The sequence below is a fragment of the Budorcas taxicolor genome, chromosome 10, assembly GCF_023091745.1.
Source record: "Budorcas taxicolor isolate Tak-1 chromosome 10, Takin1.1, whole genome shotgun sequence".
In the NCBI taxonomy this organism is placed as follows: domain Eukaryota; kingdom Metazoa; phylum Chordata; class Mammalia; order Artiodactyla; family Bovidae; genus Budorcas; species Budorcas taxicolor.
In genome coordinates, this window is record NC_068919.1 from 56,325,835 (window position 1) to 56,353,515 (window position 27,681).

The 27,681-nt window shown below is 38.5% G+C and overlaps 1 protein-coding gene across 1 annotated transcript in view; it reads left to right on the forward strand.

Annotated features, from left to right (window-relative positions):
- Positions 1 to 27,681, forward strand: part of MYO5A (myosin VA) — a 137,172-nt gene that overhangs the window by 93,628 nt on the left and 15,863 nt on the right. The window contains exons 25-34 of the mRNA XM_052647266.1: positions 2,328 to 2,441; positions 8,713 to 8,856; positions 9,083 to 9,136; positions 13,154 to 13,381; positions 15,545 to 15,553; positions 17,778 to 17,878; positions 20,651 to 20,731; positions 22,460 to 22,658; positions 24,954 to 25,028; positions 26,315 to 26,408. Coding sequence (XP_052503226.1) covers positions 2,328 to 2,441; positions 8,713 to 8,856; positions 9,083 to 9,136; positions 13,154 to 13,381; positions 15,545 to 15,553; positions 17,778 to 17,878; positions 20,651 to 20,731; positions 22,460 to 22,658; positions 24,954 to 25,028; positions 26,315 to 26,408 — 1,099 coding nt within the window. The remainder of the gene's footprint in view (positions 1 to 2,327; positions 2,442 to 8,712; positions 8,857 to 9,082; positions 9,137 to 13,153; positions 13,382 to 15,544; positions 15,554 to 17,777; positions 17,879 to 20,650; positions 20,732 to 22,459; positions 22,659 to 24,953; positions 25,029 to 26,314; positions 26,409 to 27,681) is intronic.

Below are 27,681 nucleotides of genomic sequence, written 5' to 3' on the forward strand. Positions count from 1 at the left end.
ACTACAAGAAAAAAACCTGAAAAAACAAATACATGGAGCTCAGTATATACTATTAAACAGCCAATGGGTCACTGAAGAAACCAAAGAGGAAATTTTGAAAATACCTGGAGATAAACGAAAGTGGAAACACAATGATTAACATCTGTGGAATGCGACAAAAACAGTTCAAGAAGGGAATTTTAATGGCAAATAACTAAGCAGTCTAGCCTTATACCTAAAGGAAGTATTGTCGAAAAAGAACAAACAAAATTCAACATTAGTAGGAGAAAAAAAAAAGATTAGAGTGGAAATGAAATAGAAACTAAGAATCAGTTAAAAAGATGCACAAAACTAAAGAGCTGGTCCTGTGAGAAGGTAAACAAAATTAATTAACTATTAGCCATAATCATCAAGACAAAAAGAGAGAGCCCAGATTAATAAAATCAGAAGTGAAAGAGTAGTTATACCACAAAAATATACAGGATCATAAGAGGCTACTAGACAATTCAGTTCAGTTCAGTTCAGTTCAGTCATGTCACTCAGTCGTGTCTGACTCTTTGTGACCCGATGAATCGCAGCACGCCAGTCCTTCCTGTCCATCACCAACTCCTGGAGTTCACTCAAACTCATGTCCATCAAGTCGGTGATGCCATCCAGCCATCTCATCCTCTATCGTCCCCTTCTCCTCCTGCCCCTAATCCCTCCCAGTATCAGGGTCTTTTCCAATGAATCAACTCTTCACATGAGGTGGCCAAAGTACTGGAGTTTCAGCTTTAGCATCAGTCCTTCCAATGAACACCCAGGACTGATCTCCTGTAGGATGGGCTGGTTGGACCTCCTTGCAGTCCAAGGGACTCTCAAGAGTCTTCTCTACGTGCCAATAAAATTAGCAATCTAGAAGAAATAGACAAATTCCTAGAAACATACAATCTCCCAATGCTGAATCAGGAAGAAACAGAAAATATGAACAGGTCAAATATCAGTGATGAAATTGAATCAGCAGTCCAAACACTTCCAACAAAAGTCCAAGGCCAGATGGCTTCACAGGTGAATTCCGTCAAACATTTAAAGAAAAGTTGATACCTATGCTTCTCAATCTATTCCAGAAAACTTCCAAACTCATTCTATGAGGCATCACACTGATACCAGAATCAGACAAAGAAATCACACACACACACACAGAAAATTGCAGGCCTATGCTTCTCAATCTATTCCGGAAAGCTTCCAAACTCCTTGTGTGCAGCATCACACTAATACCAAAATCAGACAGAAAAATCACACACACACACACACACACACACACACACAAAGAAAATTGCAGGCCAAAATTACTAATAAACATAGAACATACAAAGTGGTCTGGCTTGAGACACCAACTACTCCTGAGGGCTTGTTTCCCTGTGGTCACACAGATGGGCCTGCTTTATCTAAGCCTGGATGTTGGAAGGAATGAGGCAAAAAGCTCTTTGTGGCTTCTGGCTCTTTTCCTGCACCTTGGAAGGAGTAAAGGACACGGGACAGATCACAAAGCTTTCAGAGGCCTTTTTGAAGCTCTCAGGATTTGTAACCCTAAAAGATCTAGGCCACTGAACCTCCACCTCTTCTGCGGGGGGCACCCTCAGAGCAATGGGCCCAAACCCCACCTTTTTATTTCCTCTTCCTTCAAGTCATTCTTTAACCACTTCTCCAGAAAGGAAGGGACTGCAAATACCTAATTTTTCTATTCCCCAAAGGCTTGCTGAATACTAGTTCTTTAGTTACCACATGTCATGAAACTATCACTTGGACTCCCTGAATTAATAACCCAAGAATCTTCCCAGAGCAGCTGTTCTGCACACTCATTCTTGCCACTGCTGACTCCAGAGCTTCAGTTACATGCATAAAACTGACAGAAGTTGTAGTTGCCTTTGTGAAAACCCCCCTCCTGTGACCTATTAATATGGTGCAGTAAAATGATTGTGCTGTCACTGAATATATCCTGTGGACTTTTGGGAAGATTTTGTTTGATTATAATATGAAAGTCATCATGCTTATGCCTCACCTAGTGCGACTAGCCACTCACAACTTAAGAGGCGATCTGCCGATAATCAGAGATGATTTTTATTTGAGTGTTTAGTTTCGCGGCTGTACTCTTCACACCCTCCTGGTGCATCTTTCTGTGTCTTTGAGGAGCTCAGGAGGTGACCCCTTGTAAGAGTTTGTTAAGACAACATGGAATAGATTGTTTGGGTATGAGAGCATTAGGTCATGAAGATTAGAACCAAGTTAAGGTGGATGCTGTCTTAACTATGCCAAGTTCAATTATTTAATTATGTTGTGTTAACTGTAGCTGCTTATTTGTTTTGCAGAATGTGCCTAAGCCTGGACACAAGAGAACAGACTCTACCCACAGCAGCAATGAGTCTGAATACACCTTTAGCTCTGAAATTGCAGAAACTGAAGATATTCCATCAAGGACAGAGGTATATTTTAGACACCTATCAATAAAAGTAAGATGTGCCCATCCTGTTATTAACAGAGAACATTTCCATTGCAGGGAGGACCCCATTTGTTCATAAATGTAACATTTGTTTTATATTCTTTATAATAACTTGAAGGTACTTAATTAGCTTTGTATATACATACCTATTACATATTCTTGTCAATCGATATTTAAATTTTTAATGTGATTTTGAGGACCAGATTTTCCCTTTTGTAATTCCCTTTTATACCTTAACATGTTCTGTGTGTAAAAAGTATAGCCTATCATGAATTTATCTTAGACTGAGGTCATTTTTTAAAAAGTAAGCTTTTATCCTAAAATATTATAATATAAATACCAATGCCTTAGAGTTTAGCAAAATTGCTGCCTGTTTGGTGACAGTTTGTACCAATGTAATTCTCTTCTACAAAAATGCATGGAAAACAGCTTATGAATCTGTCTTAGTGTTTTGTATTACATGGTTTGAAATCAAAATGACATATTACTGTAACTCCAAGAGTACAGTGACTTTAAGTTAGATTGTTCCCAAACCAATTCTCATATCTTTTTCAAATATGATATTAGTTTCTATAATGGGTAATTCAGGCACATTATTTTCTATTTTTATCTCATATTCTGAGAAAATGGCCAAGTCAGAAATAGACTGCTTCTGGCAGAACAGCTGAAAAAAATTGAATGATTCTTTCCTTTCTTAGTTCTACTTGGGAATGAAAGGTTTCTCCATCTCATTCTGCTCATTTTAAAGAAATTGTCACGTAGTTGGAATGTCATATAGTTGGACTCATACATACAAGGGGGCCAAGTAACTGGTCCAAGGTCACAGCTTGTAAGTGGCAGAGCCAGTATTCTAACTGAGGCTTGTCTGTTCAGAGCTCCACACTTCACCTCCTCCCACTCAGGGGTTCTACACTGCAGTTCTCCAGTCCCCTTTCTACTTACACATAAACAGATAACATTAGTCTGGGGACATTGATACAGCAATATGGCCCGTATGTAATAGCAGAGGTTGTTCAAGGTATCTGTTGTGCAACAAACCATCCCTGACTTTAGTGGTTTCAAACTACAGCAGTTTATTATTGCTCACAGTTCTTTGGGTTTTGACTGGGTGGTACTTCTGTCCCTCATGGTGTGGGTTGAAGTATCTCCCTGCATTCAGATGGGTGAGAAGGTCTCCTCCTTGGGTCTCTCCATGTTGCTTCTCTCTTCAATAATGCAGTGAGTGGGTTCTAGGAGTGCAAGGGCAAAATAAGTCAGGCTGTTAGGGCCAGACCCAGAACTGGCATGGCAGCCAGTTCTGCCACATTTTATGGTCAAAGCAAAGTATGAGGCCAGCCCAGATTCAAGGAGAGGAATGGACTCCATCTCTTAATGGGAAGAAAGTTATTTTTGTTGGGTGATCGTTGGTAGCCATCTTTGGAGATTACCCCAGAGTTAGACTTTGAAGATTTTAAAATTACAGCTTCTGAGCCTTTAGTGGATATAAAGATGTTTTCTCCAAATTCTTACAGATTTGAGGGGAGAGGTAACCTTTTTCATTTCTCATTCTCACTTGTTTTATGTCAAGTGACTGAACTGAACTGAATTGAACAGTGGGATTTGGTACAGTTTTCATCTTTTTTGAAAAATGAAGTATGAATTGTGCTTCAGAAATCACCAACAGATCTCGGGGTATTGATACTGTCTGTCACATGCACTGACCACCAGCAGTAGGTCATACACAGGAAGTCTCCTCTCAGTAACGAGGCAGGATATTGACTGAACTAGTCATGCTTGTTGCTTGTGACTGAGTGTGTGCATCTGAGATGTGGCTGGCTTTGGTTAGTACTGTCTTCATCATGCAGCAGACTGCAGTAACTCTCCTCCTTAGGACTGAGTCCATAACCTTAGCCTCAGTCTCTCTGCATTTCAGTTTCCTCCTCTATAAAGTGGCACTGCTATTATTATCCTACTTTATAGTGATGTTTTGAAGATTAAGTGAGTTAATTTTTACACACTTGCAACAGTGTTAGATACATAATAAGTGTTCAATAAATAAAGGTTTTTGCTCTAATAAACAGGCTTTAAACCCAGTATAATAAACAGACTGGGTGTGGCCAGGATCAGAAAGATGGGAATCTGTACAACTGATAATAGAAAAAGAAAGACTGATCATCAAAGGGAAGTTGAGCGGGAGACATGGCAATCTAAGGCTATGGTTGTCACTTTGCTCTTCAAGTTACTTATGACCTTCAGGTTTGCATTTCTTCCTGCTCCTTCCTCTATAATGGCCAGGTTTACAAATCACCTCTTAACAAACTAAAGGAAAACTTTCAACTCCTATATGTAGTATTCCCAAGTAACTCCTTTAGAATCCAGGGGCCAGGGCAATAATGGGATCACTCTTGCTTATAAATTGATTTTTTAAATTAAAATAGATTGTTTTGAAACACAGAATTCTGACCTCAGTCATGTATTAATAGCAAAATTTGATGTGAAAATAAAGGGTTAATGTCTCTTTAGTCACAAATCACAGACGTGTGATTTTCTGTTCACAAGTCACAGTGGCACCTCCACTGCTGCTTTTCTGTGGAGAACTCACCAGCTAGCTCTGCTTGCCTTGTAGCCCGCCCACACTTCTGGCATCTTTGTGGTCTGGGGTTACAAAGACCATGTAACAGTTTTGGGAACCATTGCTTTCTCTGCTGTGTCATGCCCCTTTCTTAGTAACCTTTGACTAATTATCTCAGTTCTGCTTCTGCTCTCAAGCTTCCTCACACTTGTCAAATCCAGGGAAAGCGTCGCTGTAACTTTCTCAACTACTGTTAGCAATAATTCCAGGATGACTGCCAGGCCTATCATGGTAATTTTGTGAAGAAATTCAGTTATTTTCCTGATTTTCTTCTAATGAGAGATTGTTGTTATTTTTTAGATTAGTTTTTAAAGCTTCACTTTCTTGGAAAAGCCCTAGATGACAAAGTCCTTACAAAGGAAAGAAAGCAAAAACAAAACCCTAGACACCTTCCTGAGCTAGATGGTCCAGTCATCCTCCTTGCTCATGTGGTATGGGGAGGACACTATCTCTTCGATTATACATGTCATTGGAGATAAGAATGGGCACCATTTGGAGCACTCTTAGTTCCTAATCATTATGTCTCAAGCAGTTTTGCACTTATCTAGTGTTCCTATCCATAAAATTTTGTTCTTATCTATACCAATTAGTTAATTTTTTGTGTAATATTAGCTGGTATCTAAAGAATTATCCCACCCTATTTTAATAAAAGGATTCCTTTTCAACAAAAATGACCATTCAAGGCTGGAGAGGAATTATTCCCAAATGATGACATTTTAAGTACAGTGAATGAAATATTATATTCACTCATGGGATGAAGGCTTCAGTTATAGTGTGAAAAAAGGATTAAGTAATTAAAATTTTCAGGGATGTATACATCATTAATGGGCTTCCCCAGTGATTCAGTAAAGAATCCTCCTGCAATGCAGGAGCCACAAGAGACACAGGTTCCATCCCTGGGTTGGAAAGATCCCCTGGAAGGGAGGGAATGGCAAGCCACTCCAACATTCTTGCCTGGAGAATCCCCATGGACAGAGGAGTGAGGTGGGCTACAGACCATAGTGTCTCAAGGAGTGGGACATGACTGAAGCAACTTTGCACGTATATGTACATCATTAATAAGATGAACAAACATTAAAATACATAAGATGGAATGTTTATATTATAAATAAGCTAAAATATCAGTATTTGTGGGGTGTATAGAAATAAGTATTTACATGAATGAAATTCTGTAGTGATTTTATGTTCAGGGAATATGTTATCTCTATTCTACCAAGTCAGGACAGACTATATACCCAAACTTTTTCTTACTCTGAGCATGATAAAATGGACAGTAAGAAAAAGTCCAGGCCTAACTAGCTTGTAGATAAATGACCCTGATAGCCTATAAGTGCCCCACTTCTTGGTTTAGTTGATTCTTCTTAGGTGTTTGTTTTTTTTAGAACTAGAATGATGCTGAGCTTGGCACTACTAGGAATTCACAAATGATCAAAGATAGCTAATGAATATAAAAATTATTCAACCTCATTAAATGGCAAAGAAATATAACTTAAAACAATAATGAAATACCACTATTGGTATGTCAATTGAGCCGATTTTTTTTTAAATGATATAACAGTCATTGCTGCTCCAGGCAAGGTGGTGGTTACTGATGGAAGTATAAACAGGCCTAATAGACTTTAAAACATTAATGTTTAGATATTTATGTACTGTACTAGGGGCTTCCCTGGTAGCTCAGAGTTAAAGCATCTGCCTGTAATGCAGGAGACCTGGGTTCGATCCCTGGGTCAGGAAGATCCCCTGGAGAAGGAAATGGCAACCCACTCCAGTATTCTTGCCTGGAGAATCCCGTGGACGGAGGAGCCTGGTGGGCTACAGTCCACGGGGTCGCAAAGAGTTGACATGACTGAGAGACTTCACTTTCACTTTCATTTATGTACTGGAATGTTTATTTTAGTATGTTTCAATACAAAAATTAGAAATAACTTCAGTGCTCATCTGTAACGTGATGAAGCAAATGAAAGTATGCGTTTTAATATAGCCATCAAAAATAATGCTTTCAAGTATCATATATAAATTTGGAAAACATTTATAATAAATGCCAAGTTTTTAAGATGGTACAAAATTATGATGAAATGTTTTTCCTCTTCTTTAAATTTATAGAAAAAAGATTGGACAAAAATTATGAGTTTTCTCTAGATATGAGGTTATACTTACAGTTCTCATTCTTGTACTTTTCTTATTTCCTAAATTTTCTGTGAAAACTTATTTTGCTTTTATATCAAGAAAAAAAAATTTTTTTTTAAATTGACATTTGGAAATACAAGATTTGCTGATCAGTTAAGAGGGCTTCCCTTGTAGCTCAGTTGGTAAAGAATCCACCTGCAATGTGGGAGATCTGGGTTCGGTCCCTGGGTTGAGAAAATCCCCTGGATGGAGACAGGAAAGTTTGATAATTATGCTTATTAATTATTATTAATTATAACCATTATTTATATTTATTATAATTAATAATTATACTTTGATCATTTAATTAAATAAATAAATTGTTGTTACCATTCTTTTTCTCTCTGACAAAAAGAGACTCTTTATCCTCTCCATTGAATCTAATGATACAATTCTTTCTCTTAACTCATTAAAAATTCAAACACAAAGTAAATGAGGTAAAACAATTATGACATTCTCAGAATTTCCATGATGGTTAATTAGTTCCTTTTGCTTAGCTTGAGTTAGTGTATCTTTATTTATCCTGGTAGTTCTTGCTGTGATTCTGTTTTAGAACAAGTTGACATACTTTTAAATGCTACTAGGTTATCTTTTAGTTTATTAAGGTCTATATATGTTTTGGTTTTTTTGTTTTCTGTCTGTATGACCTCAATATATTTATACTAGCATTTCACCTTTTCAAAAATCATTTTTCCTAATTACAAAAGTAGTACATGCTTATTGTACACAATTCAAATATAGAAATGTATGAAACTGAAAATGAAACTTTCCCACAGTACCTCCCATTCTCTAAGATAAGCTTGATGGCCTTCTAGGTTTTTGTATGCCATGGGCTTGGTATATTTAAAAGTCACATGTATTTTTTTTTTTTTTTAAGAAAAATTCGATCACAATATGGATACTATCCTGCAAGTTGTATATTTCACTTAGGACTTTTATCTAGAACATATTTATCTACTTGTGTAGATCTACTTCATTCTTTTTAACAGCTGTAAATATTTCATAGTTTGATTATACCAGAATTTATTTAAGTAGGTCTCCTATTGACCAGTATTTGGAGTCTTTTCAGGTTTTATGATTACAAAAATACTACAGTGAACATCTTTTGTATTGATATTATTGTGTACTTGTGTAAGTATTTTTGTAGAATTAATTCTTAAACATAGATTGCTAGTTTAATGGATATACAGATTTAAATTTTAATGAATGGGCCTAAAGGGCCTACTTATACTTCCACCGACATCATGTAAGACACTGTTAGTCTTTGTCAATATGATGGAGGAAAGTGGTACCTCACTGTTGTTTAATTTGCACTTCTCCATTTATTAGCTGGTTGGATGTGCTATTCATATACTCTTTGGCCATTTATATTTTTCCTATAAGTTTGCCTATTTTTCTATCGAGCTGCTCATCATTTTCTCATCAGGTTTTACATCTTATGAATCATCTTGACCATCTTATAATTTCTGGAGTTTAGGAGCCAAGTGAGAAGAAGGTGCCTCTGGACATGTCATTGTTCCTCAAGCTCCAGAAGCGGGTGACAGAGCTGGAGCAGGAGAAGCAGGTGATGCAGGATGAGCTGGACCGCAAGGAGGAGCAGGTGCTCCGCAGCAAGGCAAAGGTGAGCAGTGCTCTCCCAGCCTAGGGCCATGGCAAACTGGGTTCTGTGGGCTCTTGTTTAATGGGAACTCAGGCCAGAAGTACTTTAATCAAGTAGGATTTCCTTCAAGTGAGGGCTGAACTCTCCTTACTGTTTTCTGCAGAGCTAGGTAATATTCTGAGTAAAAATTAACAATTGAAATATAACTATTTATTTATAAAGTTCTTAACTTTATGTTTTTCCCTAGGAAGAAGAAAGACCACAGATTAGAGGTGCAGAACTGGAATATGAGTCACTCAAGGTAATGGGGAGTGTCTGGTCAAGACTTTGAATATCTTGTTTTGGCAAGAAACCCATTCAGAGCCTCCTTCTCTCAGAGAACATCCTTAATGGTACCTGAGGCCCTAGCTTAAGCTCTTTTCAGGCATTATTTCTAGCCTTGTGTTGTTACCTTTTTAAAATTCTCTTTCACATAAGCTGGATTTCAGCCTAAGCAGTAGCTGCCTTTGGAGGCTGTAGAAAGTAGTAAAGGACATGGACCCTGGTGTCAGACTGCCTGGGTTCAAATGCTAGATCCACCACTATATGGCTGTATGCAAATAATCCTTTCTGTGCCTCAGTTTTCTCATATATACAATGGGAATAATGATAATATTTATCTTATAGGACTTTCATGAGGATTATATGAAGTAATTCATGTAAACTGTGTAGAATAGTGCTAAGCACATTAGAATAGTGCTAAGCACATAGTAAAGACATGTTAGCTGCTGTCATTATCTTCATTGTTTTAAAATACATCAGCCTTACTTTTTAACAACAATCCTGCAAGTAAGCATTTTAATTCCCATTTTATAGATGAAGAAGTCAACACTAAGAAGTATAAGTAACTTCCTAAGATAACCCCACTAGAAACTGACAGGAGCCGACTTTGAATGTTGGTGTCTCTGACTCCAAACCCCATGCTCTAACCATCAAATCCCACTGAAACTATGTGTTTGTAGAGAAAGACAGATATTTGTTTACAGAGAAGAAACATATTCCAACATATTTTAAAGAATACTTGGAGGGAAGGGGATGGAGGTGGAGAACTGTATCTTAGTGTCTCAAGGCAGAGTCTCACTAGATGGAGATAAGCTGCCACTGTGTGTTCAAGAGCACACAAACACAGGAAAAGGCACTGGTTAGGAACATTAGTTCCTAAAATGCAGAGCATCTTGGGTAACACAGAGATGAAGCCCAGAGGGGAGACTGTCCCATTGCTTGATTCAGAGCTGGCTGTGCACCACCTGGCTCCTTCCTTTGCTTTCCAGAATCAAAATCTTGAGCCCCTAGAAGTCTGAGCTATCAGATTGTCAGCTGTCAAGTCACCCCCAGCTCCAAAAGTTCCCTAGGCTATTAATTAATTTATTAGCCTTAAATTTATTATTCTCGATGTTTTCTGATTATGCCAGTTTTTAAACTTTTTTTCTGCTTTTAAAAATTGTGGTTTTAAATAGCTGGAAAATTGCAATAATGTTCATAATTATAACCAAACAAAACTAAAAATTAGAAAAGCCACAAAATGTTTAACAGTAGGCATTTACATAAACTTGAGAACTCCTGAGGTCTCTCTAAACAATCATGAATTTTTGGGGGCTTGTTTTTAATAATATTATGCAAGTCTAGTCCTGATAAATTATTTCCTAATACTGTGATTTAGAACATAATCTATGCACATTTAGAGGCCCTGTTCTGTGTGGATTGCTACTTCCCACAGTCCAGAGCCGCTGACACGTGCCTCCTCTCCAGGCTGTATGGCATCTTGGTGTGGAGAGTGCCTGTCCTCTACCCGCCCAAACCCACAATGCCTTGTTCAGCTCCTTCCCCTGAAGACAGTAAGAGTGATTCTAAACACTTGACTGATAATACCTTATATTTACTTTACAATTTGAAATGTTTTTCCTTTACCTTATCTTCTTTAGTCATGGTCACACTTCTGAGATAATTTTTTATTTCCTTTATAAGATCAATTAACTGAGGCCTTAGAACAGTGAAGAGACTTACTATTAGTTGGTAAAGTCTGATCTTGAATCCAGATCCCCAAACAATAGGAAACATGCTACGTTCCCATCACAACTTGTTTGAAAATGAATTTTCACCCCCAAAATATGATATTTACTTTTAAAATACCCTGCAGGACCTTTCCCTTTCTAAATTATAACATAATTAAATATTTTGCTTCCCCAATGAATGTACTACTGGGGTAGTACATTTTTATGTTTGTGGAAAAAGAAAAGGGTGGCAGCAAAGGGTCATCTCCATTATTCTTCTTTGTCTTTTATACTCTGCCTAGAAAACCAAATCATGATATGGGTTATGCAAGACAGGAATCAGATGGGATGGGCTGGGACAGGCCAAAGGAACAGGGATAGGAATCTGATCTCCAGATCTTCTGCTTCTGCCTGCCTTTCACAAAAAAAAATGGACAAAAAGAGACATTCCCGTGTGAAAATGAAGCCCGGATCACAGAGTTCCAAAGTGTTAGCACAGTGTTTCTTGAAGTGTGGTCCCTGGGACATCTGTGTCAACATCATCTGGAAACTTGATGGAAAAGCGAATCTGTGGGCGTCACACCAAATCTAAAGCCCTCCACCCTCTAGGTGATTCTGATGCACGTTAAAGTTGGGAGACATGGCATCAGAGCTTAGGTGTTGAAGTAGAGACATTCATATGTTTTCTGTTGCAGAAACAGAAATATGAATCTGATTACTTTGGTGGGATACTGAGGATAGGAAGGAGCATTCATTTACACATCAGTTCAGTTCAGTCGCTCAGTCGTGTCCGACTCTTTGTGACCCCATGAATCACAGCATGCCAGGCCTCCCTGTCCATCACCAACTCCCGGAGTTCACTCAGACTCACATCCATCGAGTCAGTGACGCCATCCAGCCATCTCATCCTCTGTCGTCCCCTTTTCCTCCTGCCCCCAATCCCTCCCAGCATCAGAGTCTTTTCCAATGAGTCAACTCTTCGCATGAGGTGGCCAAAGTACTGGAGCTTCAGCTTTAGCATCATTCCCTCCAAAGAACATCCAGGGCTGATCTCCTTCAGAATGGACTGGTTGGATCTCCTTGCAGTCCAAGGGACTCTCAAGAGTCTTCTCTAACACCACAGTTCAAAAGCATCAATTCTTCAGCGCTCAGCCTTCTTCACAGTCCAACTCTCACATCCATACATGACCACTGGAAAAACCATAGCCTAAGAATGAACTAATCCATGAAAGAAAAGGTTATAAATTCTTAAACCAGAAAAAAAAACTGTCTTCAGATAGTCTTATTATGACATATTAAAAGGTCTAATTTGGTACTACAAACCTAAAATTGCTTCTCTGGAAGAAACAATAAAATGTTTTATGTTTGTATGGAAGGGTCTCACTTTCATTATTGTAAAATCTTAGCACCATCTGCTAAATAAATCAGCATGGTACTTTTAATGCCTGCCTGCTTCACTATTTCCCACCCAGTATCCTATGACCTTTGTATTTTAGTGTCAGTAAACAGAGTTTAGCATCAGAACTCTATTCTGGGTTCCTGTTGCCATTGTTTGAGCAGAGCGTGCCGAGGGCAGCGCTAACTGGTGACATGAGCATGGCTGGTGGTATGTGATAGTATGGAGATGGTGAAGGATGTGTGTGTCCATCTGGATGGCTGAAAGAGGAGGTGGCCCATCCTCTCCTTCCACTTCTCAAGGTTTCTGCCGGCACCTTCACAAGACTGTCACACAGGAAAAAGTTTCAAAAATATATTGTTTGTTGTTATTGAAACATTATAGAGAATTTTATTAGCTTAAATGTCATATAATTTCTTAATTAGAAATTAGAAGCCTAAAATTTCAGTGGTTTTTCTTGTCCACTTTACAAAGGAGATAAGAGGATGCTACTCAACATTTCAGGGATCTGCTCATCTGAACCATTCATTAGAAGTACCCTGACAGTTGGGCCCTCATACTTGCTCTTATATTTACACATAAAGAAAACCTGAGCTTCTTAGTACTTACCCAAACTCGTACCTGAGGACTTAGCATTTTCTTTAGGCCTGTGAACACACCTGGGCAGATTCTAAAACCTGGGTTGATGAAGCAAACTATCACTCATTTTGCTCAGTTCCACTTGATGCTGACTTTCTGAATTTGCAGAGCTGAGTTCCCAGGGGAGCCATTCCCTAGGGTGGCTCTGGTGGTCTTTTCCAGCAGAATTCTTCTGCTCTCCTGGGGAAAGGTAAGTAATCCTATGTAAAGCTGAGGAAGACGGTGATGAACCATTCTTTGTCTCGTCCTACAGCGTCAAGAACTAGAGTCAGAAAACAAAAAACTGAAAAATGAGCTAAATGAGTTACGAAAGGCCCTCAGTGAGAAAAGTTCCCCTGAGGTGACTGCCCCAGGCGCGCCAGCCTACCGTGTCCTCATGGAGCAGCTGACCTCTGTGAGTGAGGAGCTCGATGTCCGCAAGGAGGAAGTCCTCATCCTGAGGTCTCAGCTGGTGAGCCAGAAGGAAGCCATCCAACCCAAGGTGAGCATGAGCAAGTGGCAAAGGTGGGTGCTGGGGACTGGCCTTTTCCTGTTCTTTCCCTCCAATTTATGTGACGGAAACATAAGTGTATTTAGTCTAATTGAGGATATCATCATTTGAAAAAAAGAAACTCAACATTGTTTAAAAACTGTTGCAAACACCAATTAGACTGAGCAAGAAGCAAGTGAAATCCCAACTGCTTCTCAAAGTTTCACCTCTCACTCATTAACAAAGGGCTTTTAAAATGAGTATTTTTATAGTAATCTGATCATGATAAATTTTGATCAGAAATACAATTAAGTACAAAAATCCATAAATTACCTTGCTGTGGGAAGCCATTAAATACAATTTTAAATTATTTGTTGAAAATAGCCTGTTTAACTGGGAAGATAACACATTAAAGATTATACATGAGATCAGTGAAGAGAAGCGACATGGAGATGATTTCTGCTCACCTCAGGGAATTCTGTTTAATGCGGGAGTGGGCCCAGATGGAAGGGGCTATATTTAGTGATTCCATAAAGGGACCTAGGATGGAGATACAGATGGTTCTTTGAAGTCCTTCCCTGCCCTCGGGTAACTTCAGATCCACCACTGCTGTGTGTTGGTGAGAAGTGGGCTTTTTGTCATTTGATACCAGAGAGAATTCGAGTAATCATCATAAAACCTGGTCTGCGTTCCTCCTTGCCCATGTTCATGCAGCAAAGTGTTACCAAGAATTAGGCAATCAAGTATCCCAGCTGCATGGCATGTCATGTGAAAAATGACTGTAAGTCAGACAGAGACCAGTATATGCCATACAATATCACTTACACATGAAATCTAAAAACAGAAGCAGATTCATAGAACAAACTAGTGATTGCAGGGTAGGAGGCATGTAGGGTGTTGGGTAAAATCGGTGAAGGCAATTAAGAGGTACAAACCTCCAGTTATAAATAAGTCATAGGGATGTAATTTGTAGCATAGGGAATATAATTAATAGTACTGTAATAACTCTGGTGACAGATGGTAATTAGACATTTTAATGATCATGATCATTTCGTAGTGTATAAATATATCTACTCACTTTGTTGCATAAATGAAATTAATATAATATTGTATATCAATATAATTCAATTTTTAGAAGGCTATAGTATATAATGAATGGGATGCCTAGAAGGTTCAAGAGCACTTCTCTTAGAAATGGTATTTCTGCACGTGGTTAAGATACCAGACCTGGCACATGACGTACTTGATAACAACAACTCACACAGAGGACTGAGCCTCTGAGAAACCAGCCTCCCTCTGCATGCTAGCTGGAGTAGCATCCAAAATGAGGATCCCTTTATCTGCTTTCCTGTGGCCATCTGATATTCTATAATAACCAAAAACTTTAGTAAAAGTTAATGGAAAGAAAAATGAGCCAAGGAACATAAAAACAGCTCAGCTCACAAGAGCATGTAGTTCTGGTATCACACACTCTCACCTACCTGCCTCACATATTCTATGTGACGACTTCTCTCCAGCCCCTGTTGGGCTGGCCCTGTCTAATCAAGGTCCCTGCTCTCCAGGTTCTCAGCCCACGGATAGCATCAGCTTGTTCTCTCTTAAGAAAAATGCACAGGACACTGACTAAGACCTTTCAATCCCAGGGTTGTTTGTCCCACTCCGTTTCTGGTCGAGAGACATTTCACAGCTCCTTTGCAGGCAGTGACACCCCATGAGCCAGGTGAAGGTAGAGCCCAGCCACGTCTGGTTTGCCTGCTCTGCCTCCGCAAGTACTCTGGGAGGCTGCACTTGGACTAATGAATGACCTCCTGTCAAGGCACTGCTGAAACTCTCACAAACCTAAGATGAGAATTTCACCCCAATACATGAGCAGGAGGCTGGTTTTCTCACATCCTCACAAATACTGTACAATTAGAAAAATCAAAACAACTCAAAAAGAATTTCAACTGAGAATTAAGAGTTGCCATTCCGTAAATATATGTTAATGTCCACCGCATGCCAGTTCCATGGATACTAATTTACATATACAGTTAGTTTTAGGAGAAACTAGTCATGGTTGTTTTCACAGTTAGCTTTTTTCTGTTTTGATGGGGACTCATTGATGGAATTTATTTATGGAACTAAGAGTTGTTTTTTCCATTTGTTTTTCTTGCTTGCTGACTTGTGATTTTTCAGGATGACAAGGTAATTCTAATTTTTTAATAAGTATCCCCCAATATACGCAGTTGATCCTTTCTGGCCACCAAATCTACTTTGGTATTTACAAATTAATTTCCTGTTTGACCTTTTCCTATTTGAGAAGTCAGTGGTAAAATTTTGGATGTCATAGGTTCCTGTCTGGATCCAGAGAGGCCTCCATGACTTTTGAACTCATAGTCAGCTCTGTGACCCTCAGTGGTGGTAATGGTGGGCCCCCACAAGCAGGGAGGAAAGCCCTTAACTCAGAAGCACAAGCTGTCACTTCTACAAGCTGTGGGTTTGTTAGCCAAGGGTGAGGAGGAGCCTGAGGAGCTGAGCATCCCCTTCTTGGGAAGGATGGGATTTTCCTACAAGGCGCAGCCCTTTCAGCCCTGGTTCCTGTCTTGGCAGAGACTCTGAGCAGTGAGTAAGGAACTTCATAGTGCTGGTAGTCTGAGTCTGATCCCATACTTACTGGTTTCTTAGCTAAGGTAGAACAGAGGAGGGAAGGACTGGCTACTTTATACCATCTTTCCTTTGGACTGGCTCACTAGATCAACTTACCTAATTTACTACAAGTTCAAAACCACATCATATAGGCTCTCAGATGCCAGAGAATACATGTAGCATTATTTAATATAGAAATTGGTTCTTCGAGTTATTTCTTAACACTAAAATTCTGAGTGTGAGGAATTCCCTGCAGTCTAGTGGTTAGGACTCCATGCTTCCAAGCTGTAGGGGGCATGGGTTCAATCCATGGTTGAGCAACTAAGAGCCCACAAGCCATGCAGCACCAACAAATTTAAAAAAAACCTGAGTATGGCTTTTTAAGAATAGAAAGATTTTATGCCTTAATAAAAGAGAAAAAAAGAAATTTCCTATCAAATGTATAGTAAAATATTTATAAAACATAGCTAAAATACTTTTAAAATGCTATATGTAGTGTTTATGTGAAAGATTTTTAAAATTCATTAGAATATAAATTCTTTATAGCTTTTATCATATTTTAAGTATGAATTTATAAACTCAAAAAAGGACAGCATTAGTATATAAGTAAGATTTTTTTTTTAAATAAATACTGGAATTCAAAAGCAAGTATTTATGGGCCTCTTGTTGGCATTAAAGTTATCTTGGTCTCTAAGATCACAATATTTGAAGTGTATTCTGTTATCTCCACTTTACTGTGAGACCTGGCTTTAGAGCAAACATTGACTAAAGGATTAGGCATATACTATTTAGACAAATAGAGTGGGCCCATGGATTCTAAAGGGTGTTATGCTTTAGAGACGATTAGAACAGTTGTTCGTATTGTCTATTCCTGCCCTGGTTTAGGAGGGATAGAGAGTGGCTGGAGTAGAAGCAAAATTTTGAAATTATATTGGTTGTCAAACAGATTAGACCAGAAAAGAAAAAAAAAGGAAGTGAAAATGTTAGCAGAAAAGTCCTTTCTATACAAAATCATTCATTATTCTGACCTGCTAGATGTTTATTTCAAAAGCTTATATACTATTTCTATACCGTAACAGAGTAAAAAACATTAAATAACAGCAAGTGGTAGATAGTTCCAAGGAACTATATCCTTCCCATTTATATATCTCTAAAGATGTGAGAAAAAACTTTAGTTTTGCTGAAATATAATCTAAACACCACTTTTTTTTGTACTGAGTTTTTAACAGAAAAATGAGTTTTGTGTCAAACTTTCCATATTTCTTAGGGCATTTGTTTTGTTATAATCAGTCCAGAAGTAAAAGAAAGAACAGCTTTGTACATTCCATTGAATACTTTCTTGGTGTTCTTGCCTAGTTATTGTTTTAAAGCTATGTATACTGGATGGATAGATGGGTGGATAGATAGACAGATAGAAATAAGTATATTTAAAAGTGTATATACAGCATTAGAATAGTAACCAGGCAAGAACACTGATATTTATGTATGTATTTCACACAGCATAAAACACACATGGCCCATCAATGATTTTGTTTTCTCTGGAATCACACCATCTTTGTAGTAGAGTGTTAGGGATTCTCAAGAGAGGGACAGAGGTGCCTCATTCTCTTAACTGCCTGTGCCCCACTCTCTGTAGTCACCCTGGGGCTAGCGTAGATCTCTGGTGGGGCAGGTGTGTTGTGGAACACATAAACCCCCTATTCTGTTGGAAAGAAAATTGTTACATGTGGTCCAAAGCTTTTGAGTTAACACTTAATGTGGAAATGTCTTTTCCCCCCTTTAGAACACAATGACAGATTCCACAATACTTTTAGAAGATGTACAAAAAATGAAAGATAAAGGTGAAATAGCACAAGCATATATTGGTTTGAAAGAAACCAACAGGTAAGTTGATCTTTCTTTATTCATTTTGGTTTAATCATGTTGATCTCTAGTCTTCAAGCCAGCCTCTTGTACAGTGAGTACAAATGTTTTTGCATTGTTTTGTTAGACATCAGCTGACCTTCAAAAGGGATCCAATGTTTCCAATATATTCCCAGTTAAAATCTCATTTATAAGACGGTAGCATTACTGATAAGAAATTGAAAGGAAAATGTTCTTTACATCAAGGGAGTATATTTCTGTGTTTTTAGGGCCTTAGCCTTGAGAAAGAAAATCAATTGCTTACTCTGTAGCATGGACTCTCTTGGGTAGTCACTTCCATTTGTTATTCAGGATGGTTATTTGTGAAGGTTTGTAGGGGCAGCTGCAGCTTTCAGTAATTGAAATTTAACGTAAAGAGAAGTGATGAAGTAGCTGAATCACATCCGTGTTGGCCATATAATTCTCGAAGGGTACCATGACTTCCCAGGATGCGACCTTGATATTTGAGACCAAGATTTTGTCACGTTTCCTAAGGTATTCTGAGAAAATCCTAACACTGGTTTGTATCTCATTTACTCTAAACATGAATGAAGTTGTGGATGGCACTTAGCTCAGTCTTAAGAGTCTTGGGTGGGCTGAGAGTGCAGATTTGCACAGTCACTAAATGACTGAACTTTCCCCAAAGCTTTCCTGTAGCTAAGATTATCACTGCTCATTTCTGAAATTCCTCAACCTTTCTGCCACTCCTGCTTCCCAAAGAACCTTCATGCTCTTAAACTCTGAATTAAAAGACTACGTACTTAAAAGAACTTGGCCAGTGATGATAACAGAGATTATCAGTGTACATCTAGATCTCCTGATGCATAATATCAGAACTGGTATACAGAAATACTTCACAGAATAAAGAATACTGCCATGCAAGATATAAGGTATTTACTACCTTCTTTTATGGACAAGAGTAGAGAATGCTTATAAAAGTATTTGGTTAAACTTAAATTTTAATTTATGAATGTAAGTTGTAAGCATACATTATAGCTGAGAATGTGTTAATGTAAAAAGAGCTATATTAAGTTGTTCATCCATCCGCTCAGCTATTCAGTCACCAGATATATATTGTATACCTGTTTCATCCCAGACCATGCGCCAAATACTGGCAATAGAGCATTAAGCAAGGTCAATGCAGTCCTTCCCTTCATAGAGTTTGTAGAGTGTTGGGGAGATAGCCAAGAGAATTTGGACTTCCCTCGAATGACAGTGGAAGCTGTTGAAAGATTTTTAGTAGGAGAATGGTATGATGAGATTGGAAAGCTAGCCTTGGCTTTTATGTTAGAGCATAGACTGTAATGGAACAAGATTAAAATCATAAAGACCAGTTAAGAGGTTATTCCCATAATTGAATGACTGGTTATAGTGACTTTGACTTTGACTTAGTTGGTAGCCATTGGGATTGAAAGAAGTGGGACACTTAGAAAGATACTTAAGAAGATGAGGTGAGCATCCTTGCAGTTTACTGGATGTGTGATCAGGGGAGGGGGATCATGAAGAGCAACTCCGCAGCATCTGTGGTAGATAGTTGGTTATATAGAGATGCCACTTCACGATGCTGGGTCTGGGATGTAGGGAAGTACAGGAAATTATCAATAGATTTACAAATATTTAAGGAAGTAGGAAGACATCCAAGAAGAGAACTTCATTCGGAGATTGAAAATATAGATCTGGAACAGGAGAGACGTGTGGGCCGAGATGTAAATATTGAAGTCATCGGCATGTAATAATACAGTTGAGACCATGCAAATAGACCAACTCTCCAGGGAAAGATGGTAAATGGAAAGTAAAAGAGCAATCTATGAAATTCATTTATGTAAACATGGTATCAACAACAAAAGTCTAGTAAGAGGAGTAAGATCCTGGGCTCTGTAGTCAGATAGCACCTGCCAGGTATCTAACTTCTAAACTTTGGTGTCTTCTTCTGCAATATGGCAAATGATATATATTGTTACTAGGAGAACTAAATGAAATAATGCCTGTGGAAGGATGTAAAACAGTGTCTGATACTTGGCAAACACTCAAAATATTATTTTTATATACTCTAATCAGTTTCATCAGTTTTATTTGTTAATTATACATTCTTTTAATAAAATGTGTGACTTTTCTAGTAAAAAAGCACTTTCCCTGGGTCTTAAAATTAATTTTTGACACAAAAAATTTTTTTTAAGTTGTGTCATAAAAGCTGGGAACTTTGGACATATTTATCAGTTACTCCTATAAGAACTTTTTAAAGCAATTTTGAAAATACAAAACTAGATTTTATCAAGCTAAAACAAATTCCTACCCAGAAGACTTAAAACTTTATTTTGAAGTGAATTATAAAGATTGCCACATGAAGACAATAGCTTAAATTTTCATTCTACATGTGTATGACTGTTGTGGTTAGTCTCTAACATAATGTGTGACATAAGATCACTCTGCTAGCTGAACAGAATGTTAAAAACAGATGTCTTTCTCACCTCCTGAGTCATTTATTATTTTGCAGGAAAAGTAGCCCTGGATCCTTGATTATTTTGTTTTAAATTCCCCACCTTTACATGTGATGTTACATATTACTCATTAAAAAAAGAATATTAACCAAAAACAATTTCTGTGGTAATGTCTTAAAGTCATCTGTAATTAATAAAGACAGTCCTAGTGATTTAATAACATGTTGAAATACCATGTGCTGCTGTTGACCGTCGTCATCTCATTCCCGCCCTGTATCCCTTTGTGTTTTGCATTGTTGTTCCTTTTGCATGGAAGATCATCTGCTATGGATTGCCATGAGTTGAATGAGGATGGAGAGCTGTTGCTGGTTTATGAAGGGCTAAAACAAGCCAACAGGTTATACTTGTCTCCTCAAAATGGAATGTTATTAATTTGTTGTTTTTCTTACTAACAGTGGCCTCCTGACTTTAACTTCTATATTTCTTATACATTGTCTTCCTGGGTAAATTTCCGACACTAAAATTCGTGAATGTCTCACTAAGAGTGGAAGAAAACCCAAACCTCTCAACTAGAGCCCAAACAGCTGTAGGAAAGATTAATACATATTACTTAGCTGTTTCTTGTTTGGAATCATGATCAGTTCAAAGGATATCTGTGCCTGGGCAATATAGCTACATTCTTATATATTATCATCATGCTGCCTAACAGCAGTATTCAGTACATGACTTGGCATTCAGTGTGGTTATTGTGAAATTCAGATTTGTGAAACAGCAAACCAGGAGGGTTTCCTGCACAGCTGTAGTTCAAAATAATTACCCAAACTCATCATGTTAAACATGTTTAGGAGAAAGCAAATAAAATTGAAATAGCAACACTTTTCTAACATAGACACTCATCTCCTCTAGTGATACTTGTGTCTTAAAATCTTAAAAATACTGGGTTTTTTTGATCCTAAAAATACTGTTTTTATGTCTTAAAAATACTGTTTCAGTGATTAATTTTTAAACTACTTAATAGACTGTTTTGTTCAAGGAGCTTCTACTTATTCTGCTTTTTTCTTATCACATACTGTTGTCATTAACTTTGTGGTGTTATTGGTTCAGATCCTTTGGAAATTTCGTAATCCCCAAAATATTTTTAGCCTGTTGTTTACTCTTTGCTTATAGTAGTATCCTTAAGTTTGCCCAGCATTTGCTAACCAAGGGGATTGGAATGAAAACGTCTTTTCTTTCTTCCTATTAGTTAATTCCTATCTATAACTTTGTCTTGTCTTTGGGAAAGGGAGTGAATGTAGAATGGAGGTGCCTGGTAGAGGGAGGTTGCCAGTTGGCTCTGCTATTCTCTGGCCAGTGCCCTAGTCCATGGCACAGCTGACCTGTATGTTTGCTCAAAGCTCAAGAACAAATCTGTTGGTCCCACTAACAGTGATCTTCCAAAACCATATCTTGTTAGGATTCTCTTACTGATAAGGAAGTTATAGGGGAAAAGAAGATGACAAATTTAAAATATAAACAAAATTTCAGAACTCTGTCTGCATTTGGGTAAATCTGTATTTCAGAATAGCACTCTAGCCTTTCTCCCCTTCAGAGATAAAAGTAGGACCCTGGTCACAAACCCCTGCCTGGAATTAGTAATGCTGAAGGTCTTCAAGGCAGATTTAATTAAAGTGGGCATTTGTAATCTTGCCCTCCATAGTGATTGTTTTGTGGCAAAGGCATTATAGTAATACTAATTTTGCCAACTTAAATGCTACTTTAAATTAATGCTACTTCAAATGTAGTAAGCCAGGTTAAAGTTATGCCTTTTAATTGTTTTAAAAGACATGTCTTTTAATTGTTTTAGTTTCCTATGAAGCTTTCAAAGGAGTAAAATTCTCCTGTTTTTCAGGGCCTCTGAGAACTTTGTATTTGTAGCAGGGTCCTCAATTCAGAAAGACACATATGTGAGTGCATTCATTTCGTTTCTGGCTCCATTTGAGTTTCTAGACTCTAATCAAGTCAGAAGCTACACAGACACTACAGAGTCTCCATTTTTCTGCCCTTGCAAGTGAACACAAAGCCTCACACCCACCAGGTAGGGACTCAGATGTCACCTCCCTTTCCTCCCTGTGTGGCTTCTCCGCAGGCTCCTGGAGTCCCAGCTGCAGTCTCAGAAGAGGAGCCATGAGAATGAGGCTGAAGCTCTCCGCGGGGAAATCCAGAGCCTGAAGGAGGAGAACAACCGGCAGCAGCAGCTGCTGGCCCAGAACCTACAGCTGCCCCCAGAGGCCCGCATTGAGGCTAGCCTGCAGCACGAGATCACTCGGCTCACCAATGAGAACCTGGTAAGGACAGCAGAGCAGCCCTCCCTGCTTTTGAAGCAAAACCTCCTTCCTGACTGGGGAAGATGCCGTTCACTGCCCCACACTTATGACCCTCTTTCTCTAGTCCAGACACAGTAAGGAAAATACAACTATGTTGGTAGAAGTGAAAAACTCGTGTACTCGGGTGGTTTGTCACAGAAGGCTCAGGCGCCTCTCAGCACCTCAGCCCTCGCTTGGAGGGTGTGGAAGATGCTGGCCGGCTGTGTGCTGGGGTCTTGATACCTTGAGAGCTCAGCTTCCTCTGCTGCAGCTGCACAGTCTGTGCCATCCAGGAGGTTGTGTGGTTGCCACAACCTTTGGTCCCCAGGCACCACTGAGGCCCTCCCAGCCCCTTCTCAGGCAGACAGCAGGGTTAGAGTTAGTCAGCGAGCAGATGCCAGAACCAAAGAGGGCTGTAGGTTGACCTTGGTTGGGACTCCAGGGTCAAGGAGAAACATCAGGATTCAAGATTCTACATTCTTGATATAGAATTCAGACAGTGAATGGAGAGATTTATTTTTTCCTTGCCAGCTAGATTCTGAGTAATGGCACAAAGCCCAAGTTTTTTTTTTTTTCTCCTTCTGTCCTTCTTTCTTTTATAGAAAATATTTTCCAAAATATTTCTTTCTCAGCCACAAAATAACTTTTCTTACAGATTTCTACTTAGGTTTGATGAACATATTTATTAAATTAAAAGTCACTAAAAAGTTATATTTCCTTTTTTTTTTTTTTTTTTTTTTGGGCAGATGATAGTGGGGCTTTGCCACACGGCTTACAGGGTCTCAGTTCTCTGACCGGGGAACTCCTAATTCCACATTTCTATATAAAATCTATACTGAAGTGTCAGACTGGTTTTGAGAAAAGCTGTTTAGGGCTAGTGGTAATTGTTTCTTTAATTCAGGATTTTAATAACTTGTAATAAAATAGTTTGGATTTTCTCTGAAGATTTAGCAACCTGAATTATCCATTAGTGATTATTTGCATTACAGGTAGTTTTCTAGTGTCACCTGTTCAACCAACTTTTATATTAGTTGGAAGCAAAACCCAAAGGTATTCTTTTCCCAGTCTGTCCTTCCTTCTGAGGACAGCATGCTGGTAAGACTGTGGCAATGGGAGAGATGGGTGAGGGACTTGAAGTCCAGACTCTTTCCAAAGTGCCTGAAATATCACTGATTTGTGGAGGAAGATCTGAATCATGATGTCATTTTATTACTCACAAGTATATTGTTGCTTAAACTAACAGTGCTTCAGTGCCTAAGAATTGATAAATAAACTCAATAACATAATAATGATTGATTAGCACATAAATTCTGTGCTTTTAAATCATTATCTTAAAATACAAGGTGAAACCATGAAATAAAGATGCTTCTGGGTGGTAGATTCTCAGAGTTGTTTTGCTAAGTTGGTTAAGCATTTCCCTTGCAATCTTGTGTGCATTATTACTTTTCTTTTTGATTTTGTATAGCTGATACAAAAATAAATCAACCCCTTCCGTATTTTAAGCTGGTGAAACCTAGTTTGAATTTTAGGAAAACTCTTTATAGGTTCATAGGCTTCTCCTGCCTCACTGATTGCTAATTCAGGAGAATGGATTCAAACTTACCTACAGGGGATGATGCAGTTTTTCACTGTCATTAGAGTGTCTTTTTTTGCATTTCTGTAGGAAGCACTTGGGCAGAATGTTAAAGCACCGGTGGGCCTAGGCTTTGTGTTCTTTGAAACTCTACCCTGAAAACCCTTCCCACAAACCCTACCCTACAAACACACACACAGAGATGACTGTTCTGCCTCCTCTAGTGAGCAAACTTCACAGGTTGCCCCAAGCTGCCCTTCAGAGAAGGAAGGCACACAGCTTCTGCCCAGTCCTTCCAACATCAAATAAGAGCTCCAACTTTGCCATTATTCTCGCTTCTGTTTGAATTCCCTTCCCCACTCTTGCTGCTGCTGCTGGCAGCAGAGCAAGTGCAGCAGCCTAGGAGCAGGTCAGAGGAGTGAACTCACAGCCTTGTCTGGGGAATATGGACCACAGCTCTGTTTACCTGCTAATATCGCCTGTTTCCTCCAAGCATGTGAAAATGTGTTTGTGGATTTGGAATCAGAATCATCTGTACTAGAAAAATTAGAGGGCAATGACAGATGTCAAATCAGAGCCATTTGAGTCTATATATATAGATTCCTTATCTGTGTTTTAAAATATTTTAAAATTGATTTTGCTGAGATAGCATTCCCCTCAAAGACACAAAGAAAAACGAATGTCCATTGTGCCTGTTTTTTCAGTATTTTGAGGAATTATATGCAGATGACCCTAAGAAGTATCAATCATATCGGATTTCACTTTACAAACGGATGATTGTATGTAAAAGAGTGCTTTCCTGTTGTCTTCCTCACTGTTTCTAGCCCTCTATAAGCGAAGAGCACTCTGCCTGCCCTTCCTGGGAGGTCTCTTGAGGAACTTTCACAAAACCTGTTTCTCCCCACAGCTGTCTTTTAGCCAGTGATGTCGCCTCTGTCAGTGTCCTACGTCCATTGTCACCTTTGGTTTGTTATTAACACTAGGCTTACAGTGTGATGGAAGCAAAATATGATTTGAAAGGTAAAGTAAAAATCCAAGAAGCACAACTGAACACTTTGGAATGTTAGCAACTGTTCCTTTTGAATCATTGGTCGAATACCTAAATCAGCCCTGTCTAAATTGGAAAAAGAATGAATACTTGTATTTATAAACGCCTTTTAAAATCCATAACCTGAATAACAACCACAAACCTCTTAAATCATTGCTTTATTTCCGCTTGAAGCTCCTGGTTTGCTGTTGCCCACTTTTCTTCTTAATTATTGATTGTTTGTCTCTGCCTGTCATTTGAAAGAATTCTTGATTAGGGAGCCAAGTATCACACCTTTGTTTTTTTTTAACCGCTGCCCATGAACGTACTGCTTTTGTTTTCTCTTTTTGCACAAATCATATGGAATTATCCCCTTTTTTCCCTATAAGCAAAATTATATTACCCAGGAGATTTCTATGGGTGTGTTATCTAACTGCCACTTAGTCTGTCAACCACTCTGTACGGTTCTCTGTGGTTATTTTTTAACTTACCTTTTAATTCCCGAAACCTCTTAACTTTTCTTAGTTACAGGACTAGTTTTAGCCTCTCCAAAGGGTGGAACTCGTAGAGACAGTGCTTCACACACATAGGTGTCAGTTAAAAGCCCCTAAGTGCAGCCATCCTTAAAACTTCACACAAAACTGTGTGCATTCATCAAAATTTACCTTGCTTATTCCCCCTTTAAATGAAAAACTTTCTACTGAAATAGCAGTACATTTTATGAGCATTTAATTGGTTTGCCCCCACGGAGTCTACTGGAGTCTACTCACTCCACAGTGAGCCTGCTGTCCATCACGCTGTAAAGGAGTTACTGCACTGTATATTTTAACATTTGCTTTTATTATAGCTGCCTTTCCTATTGCCTGCCAGTTTTAGCCAGCTGGGGCTCCACCAATGAGCTTTTATGGAGCTTTTATGTAAAACTAACTTTTTGTGTAAAACTAAGTACTGTTTCTGTAACTTTGTGTCTGCTTTCCTTCCTGCATTTTAGATGATTTATTTTGATCTTTCTGTTATATTTCTCATTTTGATCTTTAGGATTTGATGGAACAACTCGAAAAACAAGATAAGACTGTCCGGAAACTGAAAAAACAACTGAAAGTATTTGCCAAAAAAATTGGTGAACTAGAAGGTATTTAAACATGTTTTTATGACAATTGCTGAACCTTGGTTTTATATACTATACTAGTGGTTTAAGAGTGTGGCTCAATTTGTGTGTGAATATTAGGGACAATAACAAAAATGACTTTAGCAAACTTGGCCTCCGTGGAGTAGAAATTTTCATTGCTGAGTGGGGAAAATGTTCTTTTCATGGTAGTACTAACTTACAAAAAGACAGAATTCATTCAATAAACATCTAATGGCTGTCTTCTGTATGCCAGGCACTGTGCTAAGCAATGTTGCATGTCAGTTAAGCGCATGGATTCTGTAGCCAAGTTTCTTGGGTTTAAATACTGGCTCTTGCACTATTAGTCATCTGATATTGGGCAAGTTACTGAACCTGTCTATTCCTCACTATTCCCACCTGTTAAATGGGAATGGTAATGATATCTACCTGACATGGTTTGTAATGATTAATTAATATGTGGAATGAATTTAGTATGGTTCCTGACACATAGTAAATGCTATCTACAACTTATTTTTATTACTGTTATTCTTAGTATTAGGGATACTAAGATGAATAAGACAGAGTCTGTGTCCTCAAAGAACTTACCATCAAATGGAGAACAAAAAGAGAAGTAAATAAGAAAAAATGAATTGTAGTTATAAAGGAGACTCTATAAAACAAGATTTATATATGATGATGATGGGAAAACACCTTGAGAAAGAATCAGATATCAGTTTTTATTATATACAAACGATTCTGGTGGGTGAGTGTTTGTTCCTTCAGTAAGTAGGTGCCAGGGATGTAGCAGTGAACAGGGCGAAAGCCACATTGTAAGCTTATCCCAGCAACGATCCCATTGTTCTAGAGATTTTGAGCCCCTCTTTGGAATTGCCTTCAGACCTACGCAAGCTATTACCATTTTGACCAGAAATGATACTGTGCAGTCTGACTACCCATCTATTCTGTCATTGTCACGGAATAAATTTTGCTCTGCTCAAAGGGTGAACATTCCCCATCACTGGGAATGTTCAAAAGAATCTGCCGTGATTGACTGTCTGGCTTTCGTTCCTCCAACATGCCAGGCCTGCCATAACTCTTCCACCTGTTTGATCTTCCCACTTCTCTTAGTCAAGGCCTGCTTATCCTTTGAGACCAGAGTTATATGTCAAATGCTCAAGAGCAGCCTTTCCTGATCATCCAGACAGACCCTACGGCTGTACCCTCTGTGGCACCACAGTTCAGCTCCCACCTTTATGGTCTTCACTGTCATGTTTTTAGCAAATTTGCTATCTGATAC